General features: G+C 39.8%; 1 protein-coding gene across 1 annotated transcript; it reads left to right on the top strand.

Moving 5' to 3' along the window:
• Nucleotides 1-3,068: 3,068 nt before the first annotated feature.
• xab2 (XPA binding protein 2) lies at nucleotides 3,069-18,971 on the top strand. The gene is made up of 19 exons (XM_057817982.1): nucleotides 3,069-3,228; nucleotides 3,527-3,675; nucleotides 3,773-3,896; nucleotides 3,983-4,180; nucleotides 4,258-4,392; nucleotides 4,470-4,634; nucleotides 8,344-8,488; nucleotides 8,569-8,720; nucleotides 9,166-9,285; nucleotides 9,372-9,503; nucleotides 9,742-9,873; nucleotides 12,897-13,010; nucleotides 13,083-13,245; nucleotides 13,326-13,516; nucleotides 17,631-17,753; nucleotides 17,830-18,001; nucleotides 18,084-18,210; nucleotides 18,285-18,388; nucleotides 18,454-18,971. The coding sequence occupies exons 1-19, from the start codon at nucleotides 3,193-3,195 to the stop codon at nucleotides 18,513-18,515; spliced, it is 2,544 nt and encodes an 847-aa protein (XP_057673965.1). The 5' UTR covers nucleotides 3,069-3,192; the 3' UTR covers nucleotides 18,516-18,971.
• The last annotated feature ends 1,394 nt before the right edge of the window (nucleotides 18,972-20,365 follow it).

Here is a 20,365-nt window from a genome sequence, read left to right as displayed (position 1 = left end):
ACCAATTATAAAAAAAAAAAAAAAAAAAAGTTCATTTCATTCATTTCTGTTGCAGTTTTATTGCTCTACAGCACAGGTGTCAAACCGATTCCAGAAAGGGCCAAGTGGGTGCTGGATTTTGTTCCAACCGATACTGTGCAGATAGTTTAACCAATGAACTTCCTACTGAAACAAGCAGCACCTGACAAAGTTGAACTGAATTACACATGTAAAAGATCTGATTGGTGAAAAGGTGTCCTCTTCATTGGTTGGAAAGCAAACCTGCACCCACTTGGCCCTTTCTGGAATCGGTTTGACACCTGTGCTTTACAGCTTTTATATATATAGGAAAGTCAATTTCATCCAATGACACTTTTCGGCCATCGGGGGCGCCCCCCCCCTTAAAATCCGCTTATGATGTTGTCGTGAGAAGCTGGTGGCAGGGGTGGGGTCGAGAAGCCCTATAATGCCCTCTTGTTCCCCGGGCCCCTGCAAACCTGTTGACAGCCCTGCATGAGGCTAAAGTTGTTTCAGTTCAAAGACTTTTTTATTTTTACAAAAGGTACAAATCACCACGCTCCTAATTATTGTCTCGTCAATAACGCGCTAATCTGACAGCACTAATATATATCTATACACCCACATATACACCCACACAAGGTGGGCCACCCCAGACAGAAATGCTAGGACCATTTTTTGTTTCCAGTCCACCCCTGGGGACAAACAACCATTCATGCACACGCTCACACCTACAGATAATTTGGAGTGTTCAATCAGCCTACTATGCATGTTTTGGGGATGTGGGAGGAAATATGAGTACCCGCAGAAAACCCACGAAGAATTGTGAGACGGACATGCTAACCACTCTTCCACCATGCCGCCACCAGTGAAGCTTAATGCATATTATTAGCCAGGTGCATCGTAATGGGTGGGCTAGAGGGGAGTGCAGTTGGATGACATTTAACATTTGACCCAAAGCTTAACCTTTGCAGTCAATGTCAGTATCAGTTAACATAAAGGTGGTTTCCCACAACGTCTGACAAAGAAGCTGAATGATTATTTAAAGCAACACTTGGTAACTTTTCAGTTTTGGTTGAGTTTAGCGATGCCGGTGGACAAAAGCGGTAGTGTTTTGCCTTAAGGAAGACCGCATTTCCCATGAGGACCAGCGCTGCGTTTTCCGTGAGGACCAGCGCACATCCGTACAGTGTCTTGAAATCATGATGGTTGCCTGCAGATGAAATAAACAACATATCTGTTTCCAGCGGCTGTGTGAAGGACGAAAAGTAATAAGGTAATGAATCAACTTGTGGCTAAACATTAGCATATGACGGTTAGCAATCGTGTGGCTTAGTGACAAGTTCGGTTAAGGGGGTCACGCCAGGGAGTTAAAGCCAGGGCAATGTTTATTCTGTATATCCTGGTAGATTCATTCATCCTCAGACAAAACTTTTTATCTCTTTTGCTCTGCCATCTTTGCAAAATTCGTGCAAAAGCGTTAGCATTGACTTCCGTCTTAATAATGAATGTGGTTTATGCAGAGGCGTGGCAAGGGTCCCTGGGGGCCCTAGGCAGCAAGCAACATGGGGCCCTTCGAGCGTGTGCAAGTTAGGGGGACAGTTGGACTTGGAGTAATAGAAGAAAGAGTAGCAACACAAAAATACCACCATCGGATGCGGAGGTATATACCTTTGTACGAAATCAGTAGTCAGATTGGCCCTACGACCCACCAAATTCAAATTATTCCGTAAAAACCACTGATTGGTGGACTACTGACCGAAATGAGTATTAAATTTGCTAATAAAATTGTTTAGGATTATTTTAGATTCATATATGTTATATTTTTCTTATAGAGTATTTGACGAGGAATATGATGGACCCATTAATAGACTTTTTTTTTTTTTTTAAATCAACGTTTCTTTAATTAGTCACATGAATAATGAGGTGGCCTGTGAAAATCAACGTAAAACAATTCGGCAAAGACTTTCCAGAGAGTAATTGGTGAGTCACTCTTAACACAGTCATGTAGTATTAATAGCTGATTGGATTTTCATAAACATGTATAATGTATGTGACATGTTTAGTGCTGATTGGGATTCGAAATCAGAATCGTTAGATAATCTGCCAAATGATTCCATGGCATTGAAACACTCCCTACACTTGTTGATGCGACAGTGCAGAAAAGCTGCGTGTGCTAAATCTGGGGGCCCCTGCTGGCTGGAGGCCCTAGGCAATTACCTGGTTTGCCTAATGGGACGCGACGCATCTGGGTATATGCCGTAAAGCAATCAGCATATTTGTAGGTTTTTTTGAGTGTGGCAGGGTTCCTGCCACCCCTCAAGATATAAAAGAGGTGTCATTCAACTAGGTATCAGTTGACATATCACAAATGTTATGAAAATATTTTATAAAGGTTGAAAAGTTACCTAGCATTGCTTTAATAGAATGCATCTTACTCCAAGGAGAGTTCAAAAGCTCAGTCGGCAGACAATGGAATGTAATTCCTACATTTTAATTAAGTTTGTTTATTCAGCTTTATTAAAATTTTACCTTTTTGCGTTTGCGTAGTGAGTGGGAGATAAAATACAAAAGTAATTCATATAAATATGTATTTTTTTTTATTCCAGACATATAGTTAAAACTACTGCTTTGCTAATTGAAGTTGTAGTCATTTATTATGTTCATTTTTTAAATATAAACATCTATTCAAGTCTGATCAGTTTACTTAGACTGTGGAAAAAAAACTTGGGGGCGTAAAGAAAACGTCGCGAATATATTTCCTGCGCTTGCGCAGTACCGATTCAGAGATGTTATAAAAAGAAGACTTTCTTTTTACTTGTTAACTCATTGGATTCAACGCAGTCAATGAGGAAAATTCTAAGAATAAATATTTCAATACACTGCTATATGTTTTACTCCCTAAAATGTCGAATGAATTTAACCTAAATGGTCGATTACGTCTGTTTTTGACAATTGGAGATGCAACATAACGTTTTACGACAGATAGGATGACTTTTCGGCGGCACCAAATTCACTTTTCATTGGCTCACATGGCACACGTGATCTATAGTTTGACAATGGACGTAGCAATCTCACCATTTTGTAAGATCTCTGATTCTCACCAACACGCTTGAGGAAGTTAGCTAGTTAGCCCGCGTTAGCGACAGCTAACAGTGCTAGTTTACATTCTTCCCGCCATCTCCCGTGGTGAAAATGTCGTCACAAAATAAAAAACAAGATGTTATGTTTGTAAGTTTTCATTTAATAACTGTTTATCAAATAGGGGATATAGATAGTTGATTGTTGCGTACGTGCTAATCACTTGTGCTATGCATGCTATGTGCATCGTTGATGAAGTTAACTTGTTAGTGTTATGATTCTTGTATGTGGATACTAGTTTGACTATTTAATACGTTTTGTGCGTTTTCTTTAGTTGTGTACAGAAATGCAAACCCATGCGTTGTATTCACGAATAGAGTATCACAGTTATTGTGGCGGAATAGCATTATTTATGCTAAGGGTCAAATGTCATTTCATTTCTTATTAGGAAGATGATGATCTGCCATATGAAGAGGAGATCATCAGAAATCCATATTCAGTCAAGTGCTGGATGCGTTACATCGAGTTTAAACAGAATGCTGACAAATCCGTGCTCAATATGATCTATGAACGAGCTCTAAAAGAGCTACCTGGCAGGTAAATGAGAGCTTCATTCTGTTACGTTTAAATTCTATACGTGTGTATTATGTTGATGCAGAAAAGCTAATTATTTTTTAATTGTGCTTTCCCATAGTTATAAACTATGGTACAATTATCTGAGGGAGAGGAGAAAACAAGTCAAGGGCAAATGCATAAATGAACCAGTGTATGAAGAAATCAATAACTGTCATGAAAGAGCGTTAGTATTCATGCACAAGGTGAGGAAAAAAAATGAACCAAATATTTCATTTTGCTTGTTTTTTTATTTTTGTCGATTAAATTTGTGCATTTTTCTTGCCTTCAGATGCCTAGGATATGGACGGATTATTGTCACTTCCTAGTGTCGCAGTGTAAGATCACTAGGAGCCGGCGGACATTTGACCGTGCACTCCGAGCTCTTCCAGTTACTCAGCATCCACGCATCTGGCCCATATATCTTCGCTTTGTCCGAAGCTTGCCTTTGCCCGAGACGGCCATTCGAGTCTACCGACGATACCTCAAGGTACTGACTGACAAAAGCTGCTGTTCGTCACAGCGTTAATTAGCTCATGTTTTTTACATCAAATTGTGTATGTGCAGCTTTCTCCAGAGAATGCAGAAGAATACATTGAGTACCTTAAGTCTGTTGGACGCTTGGATGAAGCTGCTGTGCGTCTAGCGGCTGTTGTCAATGATGAAAGCTTTGTGTCAAAAGAAGGCAAATCTAACTACCAGGTATGTTTTATTTTTTTTCCCCAATATTTGATTCCCGTAAGAAATATTTCTAAATATTATTTGAATTCTTGATGCAGTTGTGGCACGAGTTGTGCGACCTGATTTCTCAGAACCCCGATAAGGTGACTTCTTTAAATGTGGGCGCCATCATCCGAGGCGGGCTCACTCGCTTTACCGATCAGCTTGGCAAGCTTTGGTGCTCTTTAGCAGATTATTACATCAGGAGTGGGCTTTTCGAAAAGGTTTGTAAACAAGACTTATAAATCTACTAGCCACATAGGAGTGTTACGGTACATACAAGTCACGGTTCGGTACAACAATTTTTATCGCAACATTTGAGTTTGTTCTATTTGCTAAAACTCAAAAGCAGCTCTTATTAAAGTGCAAAAGAGGTGTTACAATTAATCGACAAGTAATCGATTAGCAAGTTAATCGACAACTATCTTGATAATCAATTAATTGTTTAGGACCTTATTCACCTTAAACTTGTCTTAATTCTTGAAAACATAAATTCTCAGTCATTATATTTTTGTTAAGTCGAAGTAGGACATGAACTGACATGAAAATCTGCTTATACTTTGGAAAACAGCAATTCACATTTTTGCCAATTTTCGGACATCTTACTGTCTAAACTAGCTTCTCAATAAGGCTGCAACAACTAATCGATTAAATCGATTAATAAATTAGTTGCCAACAAATATGATAATCGATACAGTTGAAGCAAATAGTCATCCATTTTGTCTTCATTGCTTATTACAACATGCCGAAAACAACTTAGAAGTAAATTATGACGGTAATTGAAAGAAGTGACATTTATCGGATTAATCGTCTGATTAATCGATAATGAAAATAATCGTTAGTTGCAGCCCTAAAGTGCAAAATAAATAGAAGAAAACGTCAAGCTTAAGAATTTGTGTTTTAATTAGGGCTGTCAAACGATTAAAATTTTTAATCAAGTTAATTACAGCTTAAAAATTAATCGTAATTAATTGCAGTTCAAACCATATATAAAATATGCCATATTTTTCTATAAATTATTGTTAAAATGGAAAGCTAAGACACAAGACGGATGTATACATTCAACATACGGTATATAAGTACTGTATTAGTTTATTATAACAATAAATCAACAAGATGGCATTAACATTATTAACATTCTCTTAAAGCAATCCATGGATAGAAAGAGTTGTAGTTCTTAAAAGATAAATGTTAGTACAAGTTATAGAAATTTTATATTAAAACCCCTCTTAATGTTTTCGTTTTATTAAAATTCGTAAAAAAAAATTTTAGTCAAAAAATAAACTAATAGCTCGCCATTGTTGACGTCAATAATTACACCATGCTCACTCATGGTGCTGAAAGCTATAAAATCAGTTGGACCCAAGCGCCAGCAGAGGGCGCCAAACATAAAAAAACAAGTGACAAGCGGACATTACACTCTATCATTTTAATCTGTTTGAGCGGGGCATGTGCGTTAATTGCGTCAAATATTTTAACGTGATTAATTAAAAAAGTTAATTAGCGCCCGTTCACGCGATAATATAACAGCCCAAGTTTTAATGGTTCTAACATTCTTTGATTTACAGTTTAGGTGCAAAACTAGAACACACCCTTTTTTGTAGGGATCGACTGAGGTAACAGAGTCAGGTAGCACTCGCCAGCTTAGTAACTTTTTATAAAAATAAGATACTACCATTTTCAATGTTGGACTACACACAGTTAACTGTAAACCATTATTAGTGAACATACACTCCCACATAAGATATATTTTTCCATTGGCTTAAATAAAATAAAAGCGCAAATAGTTCTCAAACTACGGAGCCACTGAAGGGACATAGACAGAAATAAAATAAATTTAAGGAATCTGATGTGCACCAGAATCAATCTGGTAAATATTAGCATTATGTAGCATTTAAGCTGGCAGACTTTTGGTATGCAAGTTAGCCAATTGTTGTAAACATTAGCATTGTATAGCATTTAAGATAGCGGACTTTTGCTTTGCAAATTAGCCAGTTGTTGTAAACATTAGCATTATGTAGCATTTAAGCTAGCGGACTTTTGCTATGCAAGTTAGCCAATTACAAGTAAGCCAACTGTGGCCTTGTTGCAATTGGTGAACTTGCATAGCAAAAGTCTGCTAGCTTAAATGATATATAGTGCCAATGTTTACAACAACGCTCTTATTTGCAAGGCAAGAATTGGCTAACTTGCATAGCAATGTTCCGCTAGTTTAAATGCTATATAATGCATATAATATAATATAAACCAGATAGTTTCTGGTGCGCACAAGAAACAATCTGGTGCTCACCAGATTGCCTGAAATGTATTTCATTTCTGTCAATGTCCCTTTAAGGCAGTGCTTCTCAATTATTTTCTGCTACGCCCCCCCAAGCAAGACGTAAATGTTTCGCGCCCCCCCAAACTCTCTGCCGCCACTGTAAATAGTATTATTTGTCTATAAAATTACTATTATAATTACGCATCTGCCTAATATTGTGTCCTTTTTTTCTAAAAAAAAAAAAAAAAAGTAACATAGATCAACTTATAATAAAGTAAAACTTTATTAACATTGTTTTGTTTGTAACAGAGAAGACTTGACGTGCATCAATTTGCCTGAATTAAAAAAAAAAAAAAAAGTCACATTCAAACTGTAAAAATACACTCAAGGTACATTTTTGACCATTTGATACAGAAAAATAAAATGTAATAAAATCAGTAAATAATAACAAATTCAAAATGATTAGAAACATTCACTCATGAGGACAATATGCCAAAAAATTTGACCGAAAAAACAAAAATGAATAAAGGAAAAAAAGAGTGTCCTTGGACAGAAGGACAGTTTTTATTTTTGCTGCTCACACTCAGTGTTACCTCCTTTGCAATGGTGTGGAGTCATATTGCAATGAGCATGCTAACAATGCTCACTGGTTTACTGATATAACACTGACAAAGCAGGACGATTGTTGGCAATATTCGGCACGTTTTCGCTGAAAAACAAGCAAGCGGCTTATCAATGAGATTGGGGTCGAATGTCTTTAAGTGGCGTCTTAATTGATTTGGCTTCTGGCGGTCCGCTATAATTATTTTTAGACACAGTAAACAGTCTTTCCTCATCACCCACAGTATTAAAAGTCAAAGCTAAAAGGCAAACGGCACGAACAAAGCGCATTCTCGGCAGCCGAGGTGGAACCGTAGGTGAGGGCGGTCGTCGTTACGATCCCAAGCCGAAAATGGCACTTATCGGGCGGCGGCGTGTGGGTCGCTGCGTGAGTGAGTCCGGTCGGGAAACGGCTTTCGAAAACGGCGGCGGCGCACTGCTCTTCATATTTGTTTTCTGTGTGATGAGTGCTCTTCCTTAGTTCAAAAATACTGCACGCACTCTGAAAATGAGAGCGCCACTGCCACCCACTGAGTGGATGCGCAAGTACACTTTATTCCAGTACGGCAGAAAAACAAAAAAAAAAAAGCATGTTCCCCGAGGTCACACGCGCCCCCCCTGGCATCGCTCTGCGCCCCCCCAGGGGGGCGCGCCCCACTATTTGAGAAGTACTGCTTTAAGGGCTCAGTAATATGAAAAAGCATCTCTTGAAAAAGTGCAAACATACAGTAAATGTTCAGTGTTTCAATGACTTCAGCCAAGGGCTAGAGCCAAATAAACATTTTCTGATTTGATTGTATTAAAAACACTTCAAGAGGTGTCGGTAAAGCCCCCCCGACCACCCGGAGTAAAGGAGGATTAACTACAACGTATTTGTCAACCGACTGCGTGAACTGAATTGTGATGCCCGTATACGAATACAAATACCGTTACACTCTTAAAGCAAGATTCATTCTCGGCCAAGTTGTAAATGTTCAAGTCTATCGAAACACTAATTAAGGCATGTGTTTTTTGCACCATTTATTAGACAACAAAAACTACAAAAATGTTTGTAACTTTATGACGCGTTACAGGCTCGCGATGTGTATGAGGAGGCCATTCTTACGGTGGTCACCGTCCGGGATTTCACCCAAGTCTTTGACAGTTACGCTCAGTTTGAAGAAAGCATGATCGCAGCCAAAATGGAGACCACTTCGGAGATGGGCCAGGACCCAGATGGTTCGTTTCGAGTCGTCTGAAACAGATTACTGTATATCATCCCTGTTCAATCAGTCACAATTGTGCTTTTTCCTGCCTAGATGACATTGATCTGGAGCTTCGACTCGCCCGCTTTGAGGAGCTGATAGCGCGGCGACCTCTTCTTTTGAACAGTGTACTGTTGCGCCAGAACCCCCACAATGTCCACGAGTGGCATAAACGTGTGAAGTTGTATGAGGGGACTCCAAGGCAGGTGAGTTTTTGGCATTGTCTTATTTTGAACTGGAGATCTTTAGGAGTGACCTCACATAGTTTTTGGGCAGTGAATTATCCTCTTTTAGTGCTAGTGACTCGAAGTCCAATCCATTTTAACCGGGAGGGCTGACAGCAACCATCCCTTCCCAGTCAAAGTGGATCGGACATCTAGTGCCAAAGGAAAGCCGTTTCGGAACAAATTAATTTCTTATCTTGAGGTACCACTGGATTTAATCATTGTCAGCCATTGAAAACGACATGCATCCAATTCATTTAACTGGGAGGACTGGCTGGGTAGAGCTTGTCTTTTAGTGCCATTGACCAATACATTCCGTCTGATTGGACGTCTAGCGCTGTCAAATAAGCAAATGGGTTAAAATGAGTGTCTTGTAAATGGTTAGTGAGCTACTAAATAAATAACAAGTACCTTCTTTACACTGCAGATTATCAACACATACACTGAGGCAGTGCAGACTGTCGATCCCATGAAAGCCACCGGAAAACCACACACGCTCTGGGTCACTTTTGCTAAATTCTACGAGGAAAATCAACAGCTGGATGATGTAAGTACCTGTACATGCCTGAAGGAACTGAAATGAATGAACTGATGAATGAGTATTGACTGCTATTTTGTTTTTTTGTTTTTTAGGCCAGGACCATCTTTGAAAAGGCCACCAAAGTGAACTATAAGCAAGTAGATGACCTGGCTGCAGTGTGGTGCGAATATGGAGAGATGGAGCTGCGGCATGAGAACTATGAACAGGCATTGAGGATACTTAGGGTGAGACGCGCTTTTATTTTTTAATGTTTTTATTTAGGATCAAATTAGCAACAAGTTTAAAGCCTTAGCAACTCAACAGGGATTTTTTTCCCACTATTTCAGTATATTTCGGTTCACCAACGGTGTTTTAATCTACGGAAGTTACTTATTTTTTTAGAGCAATTCTGGTTCATTTAATGACCTTCAATTACAGTGTATGAGTTCATGTTATTCTCAACTATTCATTTGTCAAATAAAGAAAGCAACAGCCATCCCGTCCAAGAAGGCGGAGTATTTTGATGCTTCTGAGCCGGTCCAAAACAGGGTCTACAAGTCTTTGAAGGTCTGGTCCATGTTGGCTGACTTGGAAGAGAGTCTTGGCACCTTTCAGGTACAGTTTTAAATTAATTCAAACTCTGCCTTGCATTATGATTTTTTTAATGCTTATAAGGTACTCATTTACCTCAGTGGCTGCCACTGACGGCGTGAGCCATCCAATCATTCGACCCTCCCAGTCAAAATGGATTGGACGTCTCATTCTGTCAATTGCATGGAGAGATGAGCAATCACAGCCAGTATTCCCGGTTTAAATAAATTGGACGTCAATTGCTATCAATGGCATGCAATGAGTTAAAACTATGCGTGGGGGGGGGGGGGCAACTATAGAGTGTTACTCTCATTTAAATCTGAATAGTTTTTATTAACATTGCATTAATTTGTAAATGTATTTAAAATTATAAAAGTACAAGTACAATAATGACTAAGAATTCTAATTACCTAATTAAGAATTAGAAAATATATATAAATATTAATTGCTAATATTTATTTTTTAAATGACCAAAAATAGTCAGTTGCCCTAAAAATGACCAAAAATAGTCACTTGCTCTGTAAAGACTTCAACCAACACTATGTAACTTTTTAGTTTTGGTCGATTTTAGCGACGGTGGACAAAAGCGGTAGTGTTTGCCTTAAGGAAGACTGCGTTTCCCATGAGGACCGGCGCTGCGTTTCCCATGAGGACCAGTGCACGCCCGCACAGTGTCGGAAAATCATCAAGCAATCAAAAATCAATCTCCCGGTGACCTGCAGATGGATTAAAAAACATTTGTTTCCAGCGAATGTGTGAAGGATGAATAGTTGTAAGGTAATGAATCCAATTGTGGCTAAACAATAGCATATGACGATTAGCAACTGGGGGGGGGGTGTCAGTGAAAGCTGGGCCAATGTTTATTATTGATATCTTGGTAGCTATTGGCGGTGCAACGGTTTGCGGTTCAAAGCCGAACCGTACGATTCGCCCTGTACGGTTCAATACGCCTTTATGAACCGCGCCTTTTCGGTTTTGCAATTAATGTATTCTAAACGCTTGTAGAATGAATTGATCGAGCTCTGTGTGACGTGAAGCACAGCTGTGGAGAAATTCCCGCCCCGCAAGTAAATGTTGGATCGCTGTCAAGCACCTGTGTAATGGAAGCCGAGTAACGCCCTCTCTCGCTTACGAGCAAAGTGAAAGTGAAACAAGAAAGAAAACAAATAGCTGTGGCGAGACCGAATTTTGAGGAAGCACCGGCTTCTTTCAAATCTGCGGTGTGGCAACATTTCGGTTTCCCCGTGGACTACAATGCGGAGGGAGAGAAAATATTGAAAAAAAAATTTAAAAAATTGCAAGCATTGCTCAGCGCTTGTTCCCCATGCGAATGGCAACACTTTGATAACATGACTCCGACAACTCAGCCGGCATCACCCACAGATATCACTTTCTCAGGGCAGGACAATCCCAAAGATGACACCAGTGAAAACACACGGCGGGCTTTGTTAATTTATTTGCAACGCTTGACCCGCGTTACATTGTTCGCTCGCGGACATATTTCTCCAACAACGTAATCCCCGACATTTATGAAATGGCACACAAAGACATCGAAGTTGATTTCGCTAAAGCACATAGTTTCGCCCTGACCACATATAGTTGGATGTCCCGTGCTACAGAGTGCTACTACCTAACTGTGACGGTCCACTATAATTCATACCTGTCAAGTTGTACGGTCTCGTCGTAATTTGTACAAGTGAGCACTGATTTTTAAATGTGTACGCCGTATGTTACGTTCAAAATCTGCACGTTTTTTGTGCATTACGTTTTTTTTTTCCGTCCGTTCGGATTTGGTCACAGTTTCTGCAACGAGACAATGTTCGTTATTACGTTGGTTGAATGACGCGAGAAAAGAGTGTTTGTTGAGACACTGTAGCAAACGCGATGCTAGGCTAGGTGGCTCCAGTATTTCCTGACTGTAACCGACAGCATACAATATACGCCTAGATATCTCTTGCATATAGAACTACATGCGAAATGACAGACTCGGTAGCGTTAGTAAACAGCCGCCATTTTAGAGCAGTAAACTTCTCAGAAAGGCTCTGTTATCGTAAACCTTCCGAGCGAACCTAAGCAACTTTTTATCTAAAATACTCCTAAATCGGCAAAATATTGACTTGAGTCTATCTTTAAAGGATGAAGCAGATTAAAAATTTTCACATGTCAAAAGTAGACAGAAGGGAACTAATGCAAAAACGGGAGCAATTTTATCAACTGTAACGGTTGATTCACAACATTAAATGACCTCTAAACATAGCAAAGGTTACTGTTTTTTTTTTTTTTTTTTTAAATGGAAAAAAAAAAACATGAAAGGTATCACCAGTGACTTTGCCAAGTAACTTTTTTACTACTGTGTGTGTATTTCAGTAGTCAGTCACTACACCAGCCAAAGAGCTAAGAGGCATTTTAACAGTCAAAAATGTTTACATTTTAAGTGTTTATTTCATTTTTAAAAAAGAAAAATAAAGGCAGGTTTAAAAAAAAAATAAAAAAAAAATAAATAAAAAAAAAGGCAAACCGAACCGAAACCGTGATCCCAAAACTGAGGTTCAAACCGAACCGTGGGTTAACTGAACCGTTGCACCGCTAGTAGCTATCTCTTTTGTTACTCTGCCATCTTTGCAGAATTAGCTCGAAAGCGTTCGCATTGACTTCCGTCTTCATAATGAATGCGGAAAGGGGGGAATGACGTATGCCGTAAAGCAGTCAGCACATAAGTAGTTTTTTTTTTTGTTTTTTTGGCAGGGTTCCTGCCACTCTCCTAAGAGTAAATTATTGCCGGTGAAAGCGATACAGACCACCTCAAGTTATAAAAGATGTGTCATTCAACTAGTTGTCAGTCGACATATCATCACAAATGTTATCAATATAATTTATAAAGGTTGAAAAGTTACCCAGTGTTGCTTTAAAGTTAAACTGTCCCTGGAAGGGTTGAATCAAATGTTATTCTACTTTAGGCCTAAAATTTTAGCTGTAAATGTCCATTGGAACCAAAAATATTACCAGTATATATTCATGAATTATTTACATTTGAATTCTTCTTTCAGTCTACAAAAGCAGTATATGATCGCATTATTGACCTGCGCATCGCCACGCCGCAGATCGTCATCAACTACGCCATGTTCCTCGAAGAGCACAACTACTTTGAAGAGAGCTTCAAAGTAAAAATGTTATTTGTTATTTAAATATGACATCAGTAAATGAACATGGCGCTAACAGTCGTATCCCTCCAGGCGTACGAGCGCGGCATCGCCCTCTTCAAGTGGCCGAACGTTTACGACATCTGGAACACTTACCTCACCAAGTTCATCGATCGATACGGAGGCAAAAAACTGGAGAGGGCAAGAGATCTATTCGAGCAAGCCCTCGATGGCTGTCCTGCCAAATTCGCCAAGAGTGAGTAGCTTTTTAAATATCGTCAGTCATCATCTGCATCACTAATTCCAAATGCAAACTCACTGTGCACGCACTTGCAGCGATCTACCTGCTGTACGCCAAGCTGGAGGAGGAGTACGGCCTAGCACGTCACGCTATGGCGGTTTACGAAAGAGCAACAGAGGCGGTAGAAAATGAGGAGAGACACCAGATGTTCAATATCTACATCAAGAGAGCAGCTGAAATTTACGGCGTCACTTACACCAGGGCCATTTACCAGAAGGCGATTGAGGTACGGTCAGATTTTTTGATTGACAAGCTATCATACAGTGGGGCAAATAAATATTTTGTCAACCACTAATTGTGCAAGTTCTCCCACTTGAAAATATTAGAGAGGCCTGTAACTGTCAACATGGGAAAACCTCAACCATGAGAGACAGAATGTGGGGAAAAAACCCAGAAAAATCACATTGTTTGATTTTTAAAGAATTTATTTGCAAATGATGGTGGAAAATAATTATTTGGTCAATACCAAAAGTTCATCTCAATACTTTGTTATGTACCCTTTGTTGGCAATAATGGAGGCCAAACGTTTTCTGTCACTCTTCACAAGCTTTTCACACACTGTTGCTGGTATTTTGACCCATTCCTCCATGCAGATCTCCTCTAGAGCAGTGATGTTTTGGGGCTGTCGTTGGGCAACACGGACTTTCAACTCCCTCCACAGATTTTCTATGGGGTTGAGATCTGGAGACTGACTAGGCCACTCCAGGACCTAGAAATGCTTCTTACAAAGCCACTCCTTTGTTGCCCTGGCTGTGTGTTTGGGATCATTGTCATGCTGAAAGACCCAGCCACATCTCATCTTCGATGCCCTGGCTGATGGAAGGAGATTTTCACTCAAAATCTCTCAATACATTGCCCCATTCATTCTTCCCTTAACACAGATCAGTTGTCCTGGTCCCTTTGCAGAAAAACAGCCCCAAAGCATTATGTTTCCACCTTCATGCTTCACTGTGGGTATGGTGTTCTTCGGATGCAATTCAGTATTCTTTCTCCTCCAAACACGAGAATCATTGTTTCTACCAAATAGTTCGATTTTGGTTTCATCTGACCATAACAGATTCTCCCGTACCTCTTCTGGATCATCCAAATGCTCTCTAGTGAACCGCAGACGGGCCGAGACGTGTACTGGCCTCAGCAGGGGGGCATGTCTGGCAATGCAGGATTTGAGTCCCTGGCGGCACAATGTGTTACTGATAGTAGCCTTTGTTACTGTGGTCCCAGCTTTCTCTAGGTCATTCACTAGGTCCCCCCGTGTGGTTCTGGGATTTTTGCTCACCGTTCTTGTTATCATTTTGACGCCACGGGGTGAGATCTTGCATGGAGCCCCAGACCGAGGGAGATTATCAGTGGTTTACGATGTCTTCCATTTCCTAATAATTGCTCCCACAGTTGATTCCTTTACACCAAGCGTTTTACCTATTGCAGATTCAGTCTTCCCAGCCTGGTGCAGGTCTACAATTTTGTCTCTGGTGTTCTTCGACAGCTCTTTGGTCTTGGCCATAGTAGAATTTGGAGTGTGACTGACTGAGGTTGTGGATCTATGTAGGGCCGCAGCTATCGAATATTTTAGTAATAAAGTAATCGACTGAAAATTGTATCGATTAATTGAGGAGTAATCGGATAAAACATTTTTTTTAGGTAAAGAGCAATTATAAATATACATGAGGAAAAACAGACATTTAATCGAATATTGAACCATTTTCAGTTAATCAATGTCTTTATTTTTGATGTACATTGTTGAAAACAGCCAACAATTGCATCTCAGATGTGACTAGAAAAAAATTCACTGCTTTCACTCAAAAAACTTCTAGATCTTATAAAAAAAAACATATTTCTTACCTAAAAATGTAATTACGCTTGATAATGCACATCACTTGAAAGCTATGTGTTTTTCCCCACGTGTTTCAATATAATTTCCATTTGTGTCAAGCTATTTTTAAGTTCTAGTTAAGTTTAAAGTTAGTCTAAACTGTAAGTCCTGATAGGATTTTGAGTTTTGGCAGTGTTCAAAATAAATGTATGAAACCTGCTGTATTGGAGCACATTAGGGACCAGTGCTACTTAGTGTTTTATTCAGCAATAACTTCTGAGCCAAAACTGACAGTTACAGTACCTTGCAAAAGTATTCGGCCCCCTTGAATCTTGCAACCTTTCGCCACATTTCAGGCTTCAAACATAAAGATATGAAATGTAATTTTTTTGTCAAGAATCAACAACAAGTGGGACACAATCGTGAAGTGGAACAAAATTTATTGGATAATTTAAACTTTTTTAACAAATAAAAAACTGTAAAGTGGGGCGTGCAATATTATTCGGCCCCTTTACTTTCAGTGCAGCAAACTCACTCCAGAAGTTCAGTGAGGATCTCTGATTGATCCAATGTTGTCCTAAATGACCGATGATGATAAATAGAATCCACCTGTGTGTAATCAAGTCTCCGTATAAATGCACCTGCTCTGTGATAGTCTCAGGGTTCTGTTTAAAGTGCAGAGAGCATTATGAAAACCAAGGAACACACCAGGCAGGTTCGAGATACTGTTGTGGAGAAGTTTAAAGCCGGATTTGGATACAAAAAGATTTCCCAAGCTTTAAACATCTCAAGGAGCACTGTGCAAGCCATCATATTGAAATGGAAGGAGCATCAGACCACTGCAAATCTACCAAGACCCGGCCGTCCTTCCAAACTCTCTTCTCAAACAAGGAGAAAACTGATCAGAGATGCAGCCAAGAGGCCCATGATCACTCTGGATGAACTGCAGAGATCTACAGCTGAGGTGGAAGAGTCTGTCCATAGGACAACAATCAGTCGTACACTGCACAAATCTGGCCTTTATGGAAGAGTGGCAAGAAGAAAGCCATTTCTCAAAGATATCCATAAAAAGTCTCGTTTAAAGTTTGCCACAAGCCACCTGGGAGACACACCAAACATGTGGAAGAAGGTGCTCTGGTCAGATGAAACCAAAATTGAACTTTTTGGCCACAATGCAAAACGATATGTTTGGCGTAAAAGCAACACAGCTCATCACCCTGAACACACCATCCCCACTGTCAAACATGGTGGTGGCAGCATCATGGTTTGGGCCTGCTTTTCTTCAGCAGGGACAGGGAAGATGGTTAAAATTGACGGGAAGATGGATGCAGCCAAATACAGGAACATTCTGGAAGAAAACCTGTTGGTATCTGCACAAGACCTGAGACTGGGACGGAGATTTATCTTCCAACAGGACAATGATCCAAAATATAAAGCCAAATCTACAATGGAATGGTTCAAAAATAAACGTATCCAGGTGTTAGAATGGCCAAGTCAAAGTCCAGACCTGAATCCAATCGAGAATCTGTGGAAAGAGCTGAAGACTGCTGTTCACAAACACTCTCCATCCAACCTCACTGAGCTCGAGCTGTTTTGCAAGGAAGAATGGGCAAGAATGTCAGTCTCTCGATGTGCAAAACTGATAGAAACATACCCCAAGCGACTTGCAGCTGTAATTGGAGCAAAAGGTGGCGCTACAAAGTATTAACGCAAGGGGTCCGAATAATATTGCACGCCCCACTTTTCAGTTTTTTATTTGTTAAAAAAGTTTAAATTATCCAATAAATTTTGCTCCACTTCACGATTGTGTCCCACTTGTTGTTGATTCTTGACAAAAAATTAAAACTTTATATCTTTATGTTTGAAGCCTGAAATGTGACGAAAGGTTGCAAGGTTCAAGGGGGCCGAATACTTTTGCAAGGCACTGTAGCTTTATTATGTTTTAATTTTACACCCTCATCACTCTACAGCGCTGTGTTTTTACAGATTATATAAAACCTGTATGTAAGACACGTTAGCCATGCATCGACAGTGGTCATAATCAATAGAAACCTAGCCCTCCGAAGAGCTAACGTTACGTGACCGAGTGACAGTAACGTTGTATTTATTAGCGATGAGAAGTGTACTGCTCAAAGATGGCGGCTGTTTACTAACGCTGCCCGGACGCGGCCGAGTCTGTCATTTTGCATCTAGTCCTAAATGCATGCGATATCTATGAGACGCATCGGACAGTACCTGCTACCAAATTAGCATCATGCAGGCGTAGTTTTTAGCAACGTCGGCGTAGTTTATAGCGGCTGTCGGCTGCAGTAAGTTTTTTTTTGTTTTTGTATTGCTTCTTTCCTCTACGCACGTGACGTCAGCGCGTTGTCCCGCATTAAAAGTAGTCCAGGCAAAACGTGATGCTTAGAGCTGGTAAAATTAAACGATTCCTCGAGGTGAATAAAATTACTCGGATCAGTTTTTAGACTCGAGTTACTTGAGTTGCTCGAGTATTCGTTTCAGCTCTAAATGTATGTAATTCCTCCAGGTACTCCCTGATGAGCATTCCAGAGACATGTGCTTGCGATTCGCCGACATGGAAAGCAAACTGGGTGAAATCGATCGGGCTAGGGCCATTTATTCCTACTGCTCCCAGATCTGTGACCCAAGGGTAAGAACAGTCTCCTCTTGAATGTCGCTTTTCCACCCTTTTCACAATTTTTAAAATTTATTTATATATTTTTTAGGTTACAGCTACATTTTGGCAGACGTGGAAGGAATTTGAGATCCGTCACGGAAACGAGGACACCATAAGAGAAATGCTCCGAATTAAGCGCAGCGTCCAGGCGACGTACAACACTCAGGTTAACTTCATGTCGTCCCAGATGCTGAAAGCCACAACGAGCTCTACAGGAACGGGTACGATGGATCCTCAAGCTTCTTGTTCATGATTGAGGAGATACGATAAGGATTCAAATGCTCTTGAATTGTTCTTATCCAGTGTCGGATCTCGCTCCAGGCCAGTTGGGAATTGACGACATGAAAATGTTGGAGCAGAAAGCGCAGCAGCTCGCGGCAGAGGCAGAGCTGGATAAACCTAAGCCAAAAGAAAAGATTCTTTTCATTAGGTGACTTTTGTTGGCTTTTTATGAATCGATCCAAACGTTCACGTGTTTAATATTCTCATTTTCTGCATTTGCAGGAGCGACGCATCTCGCAGTGAGTTGGGCGAGCTCGCCAAACAAGCGAATCCCGATGAGATCGATATTGACGATGAGGATGAAGATGACGGGCAAGGCCCAGAGGGTGAGTAATAGAGCAAGGCAGATTTTTCAACCGAATTTCACTGCTAATTCTTTCTCAATTTGTAGAGGTACAACTGGAACAGAAGAGTGTTCCCACTGCTGTGTACGGAGGCCTGAAAGATGATTGAGCAAATCTTCTCAAGAACACTTACTGACTTTTGTTACATTGTACTCATTTTTCTACTGTCATAAAATAGGCATATGTGAATTCATGTACATTTTTTCATTGACTCCTCTAGGTTATTTGACTGTGATTGCCACATCTCTGCCATGTTTTGTTTGAAGTAGCATGCACTTGCTAATGATGACCACAAAGAGGCAGGCTTTCTCAGCTATAAATGTTAGTAAGCAGTTGAGCAGTCTTGAATTAAATTGTAATGTTTGGTGAAGTGAATATTGTTTAATAAGGATATTCTAAACGGATAAAATCTGTATTTGTACATATATTTTTGCATACCTTTAGATTTAGAGCAACATTGATTGTACAAAGCATTACATATTTACAAGGTTAAACATTACATCGCCATCTCTTGTACCAGACTTTAAAGTATCCACTTGAAATCCTGATCTATGTGTATTTTTTTTTTTCCAACTGCGTAAACGATTATCACATTCTTTGGACACACGTTCAATAGGGGCTGGACTTTGTACTTTTCCAAAGGTACGTACAAGGGGAGAAATATTTTCATAATTCGATTAACATAGCTGAAAGGTAATCCTCTTAGAAAATTACCGCAGTGGGATGCAAGCCGAGCGACATCATGTGATGACTTGACATTTGCTTGCCTGTGGACTGAAAATAAGTAAGCCTTCAGCACAAAGGGAATATAAATTCCAAAATATGATACTTTGGTAAACAATGTTATTTGCAGCTTCCCTCATTGACACCCATAGACAACCAATTCTATGTTGGATGTATATTGCCGTGAAACATGATCACTCAATACCTCAATTAAAATGGATTTAATTTCTCCATCAACGGTAGTTAAAAGTAACAAAATAATCCTAAATAATAAGAACAGGGTGACTCGATCCCCTTGGTGATGTGTAGCGAGGAGCCCCACCTCCCGCCCCAAAGAAAAAACATTTTTTAAAAAGTATTTTTGCCAAAAACAAAGCTATAACTGTTGTTGTACAACATGCCTCCCAGCATGCGTTGCAGCGCTGTTGATACATTTAAGATTAATAACTTCATGTTCTGTGCTAATTATTTGGTGGTCGTTATGTAATTTATAGTTATGCAATTTAGTTTTTTATGTGATAATTTCGTTTTGAAACTGTGCATTTGAATGACCTTTGATTTAATCGCCTGCCATTATTTGTCCTTTTTCGTGAAGTGGATCTGCTTACATACGCTAAGTGTGGACCTTTCCTCCCTGCATTACGTGTGCAACAAAATAGCAGGTGGCTAATACAAGCCAAGTTGGAAATGGCAAACACTGTATTTGTTACATGTAGCCTAGTTAAACATAGTTGATATGTTAGAAAATGTTCTGGAATCATAGCGTGAGAATTTTTCTGGGTCCCCCCAAAGCAATTTGGCACCTTAGGCAACCACCTAACTCACCTATGCCCAGGGCCGGTCCTGTACAAGAATTTTGCAATTGTACTGAAACAAACTAAAGAACAGAAAATATGTCCAGCCACAGCAGTCAGGAAAATCGCAACCAAAATAGCTCAATTCATCACATTGGAATTTTTTTTAAATGTATAAATTAATTTCAGAGCAAAATACTGAAATTCTGCATTGATTTCAACACCTTTTTGAACCCTGACCTAACGGAGAGACACTGTTTAAGTGACTAGCCCCATCTAGTGTTAAAGATCAAAAGTGCAACAATGTAAACAATTTAGGATTCTTGTTCGGGCCATATTCAATGATATCATAATTCTGATTAAAACTAGTCAATTGGCCGTAATTTGGACCCTCCTTGCTATAACGGGTTAAAGACGTTAGCGTTATTGTTACTAAGTTGCA

Source organism: Corythoichthys intestinalis, chromosome 16, assembly GCF_030265065.1.
Source record: "Corythoichthys intestinalis isolate RoL2023-P3 chromosome 16, ASM3026506v1, whole genome shotgun sequence".
In the NCBI taxonomy this organism is placed as follows: Eukaryota; Metazoa; Chordata; class Actinopteri; order Syngnathiformes; family Syngnathidae; genus Corythoichthys; species Corythoichthys intestinalis.
Note: the sequence above shows the minus strand (reverse complement) of the source record. Positions and strands in the feature narration are given on the sequence as shown.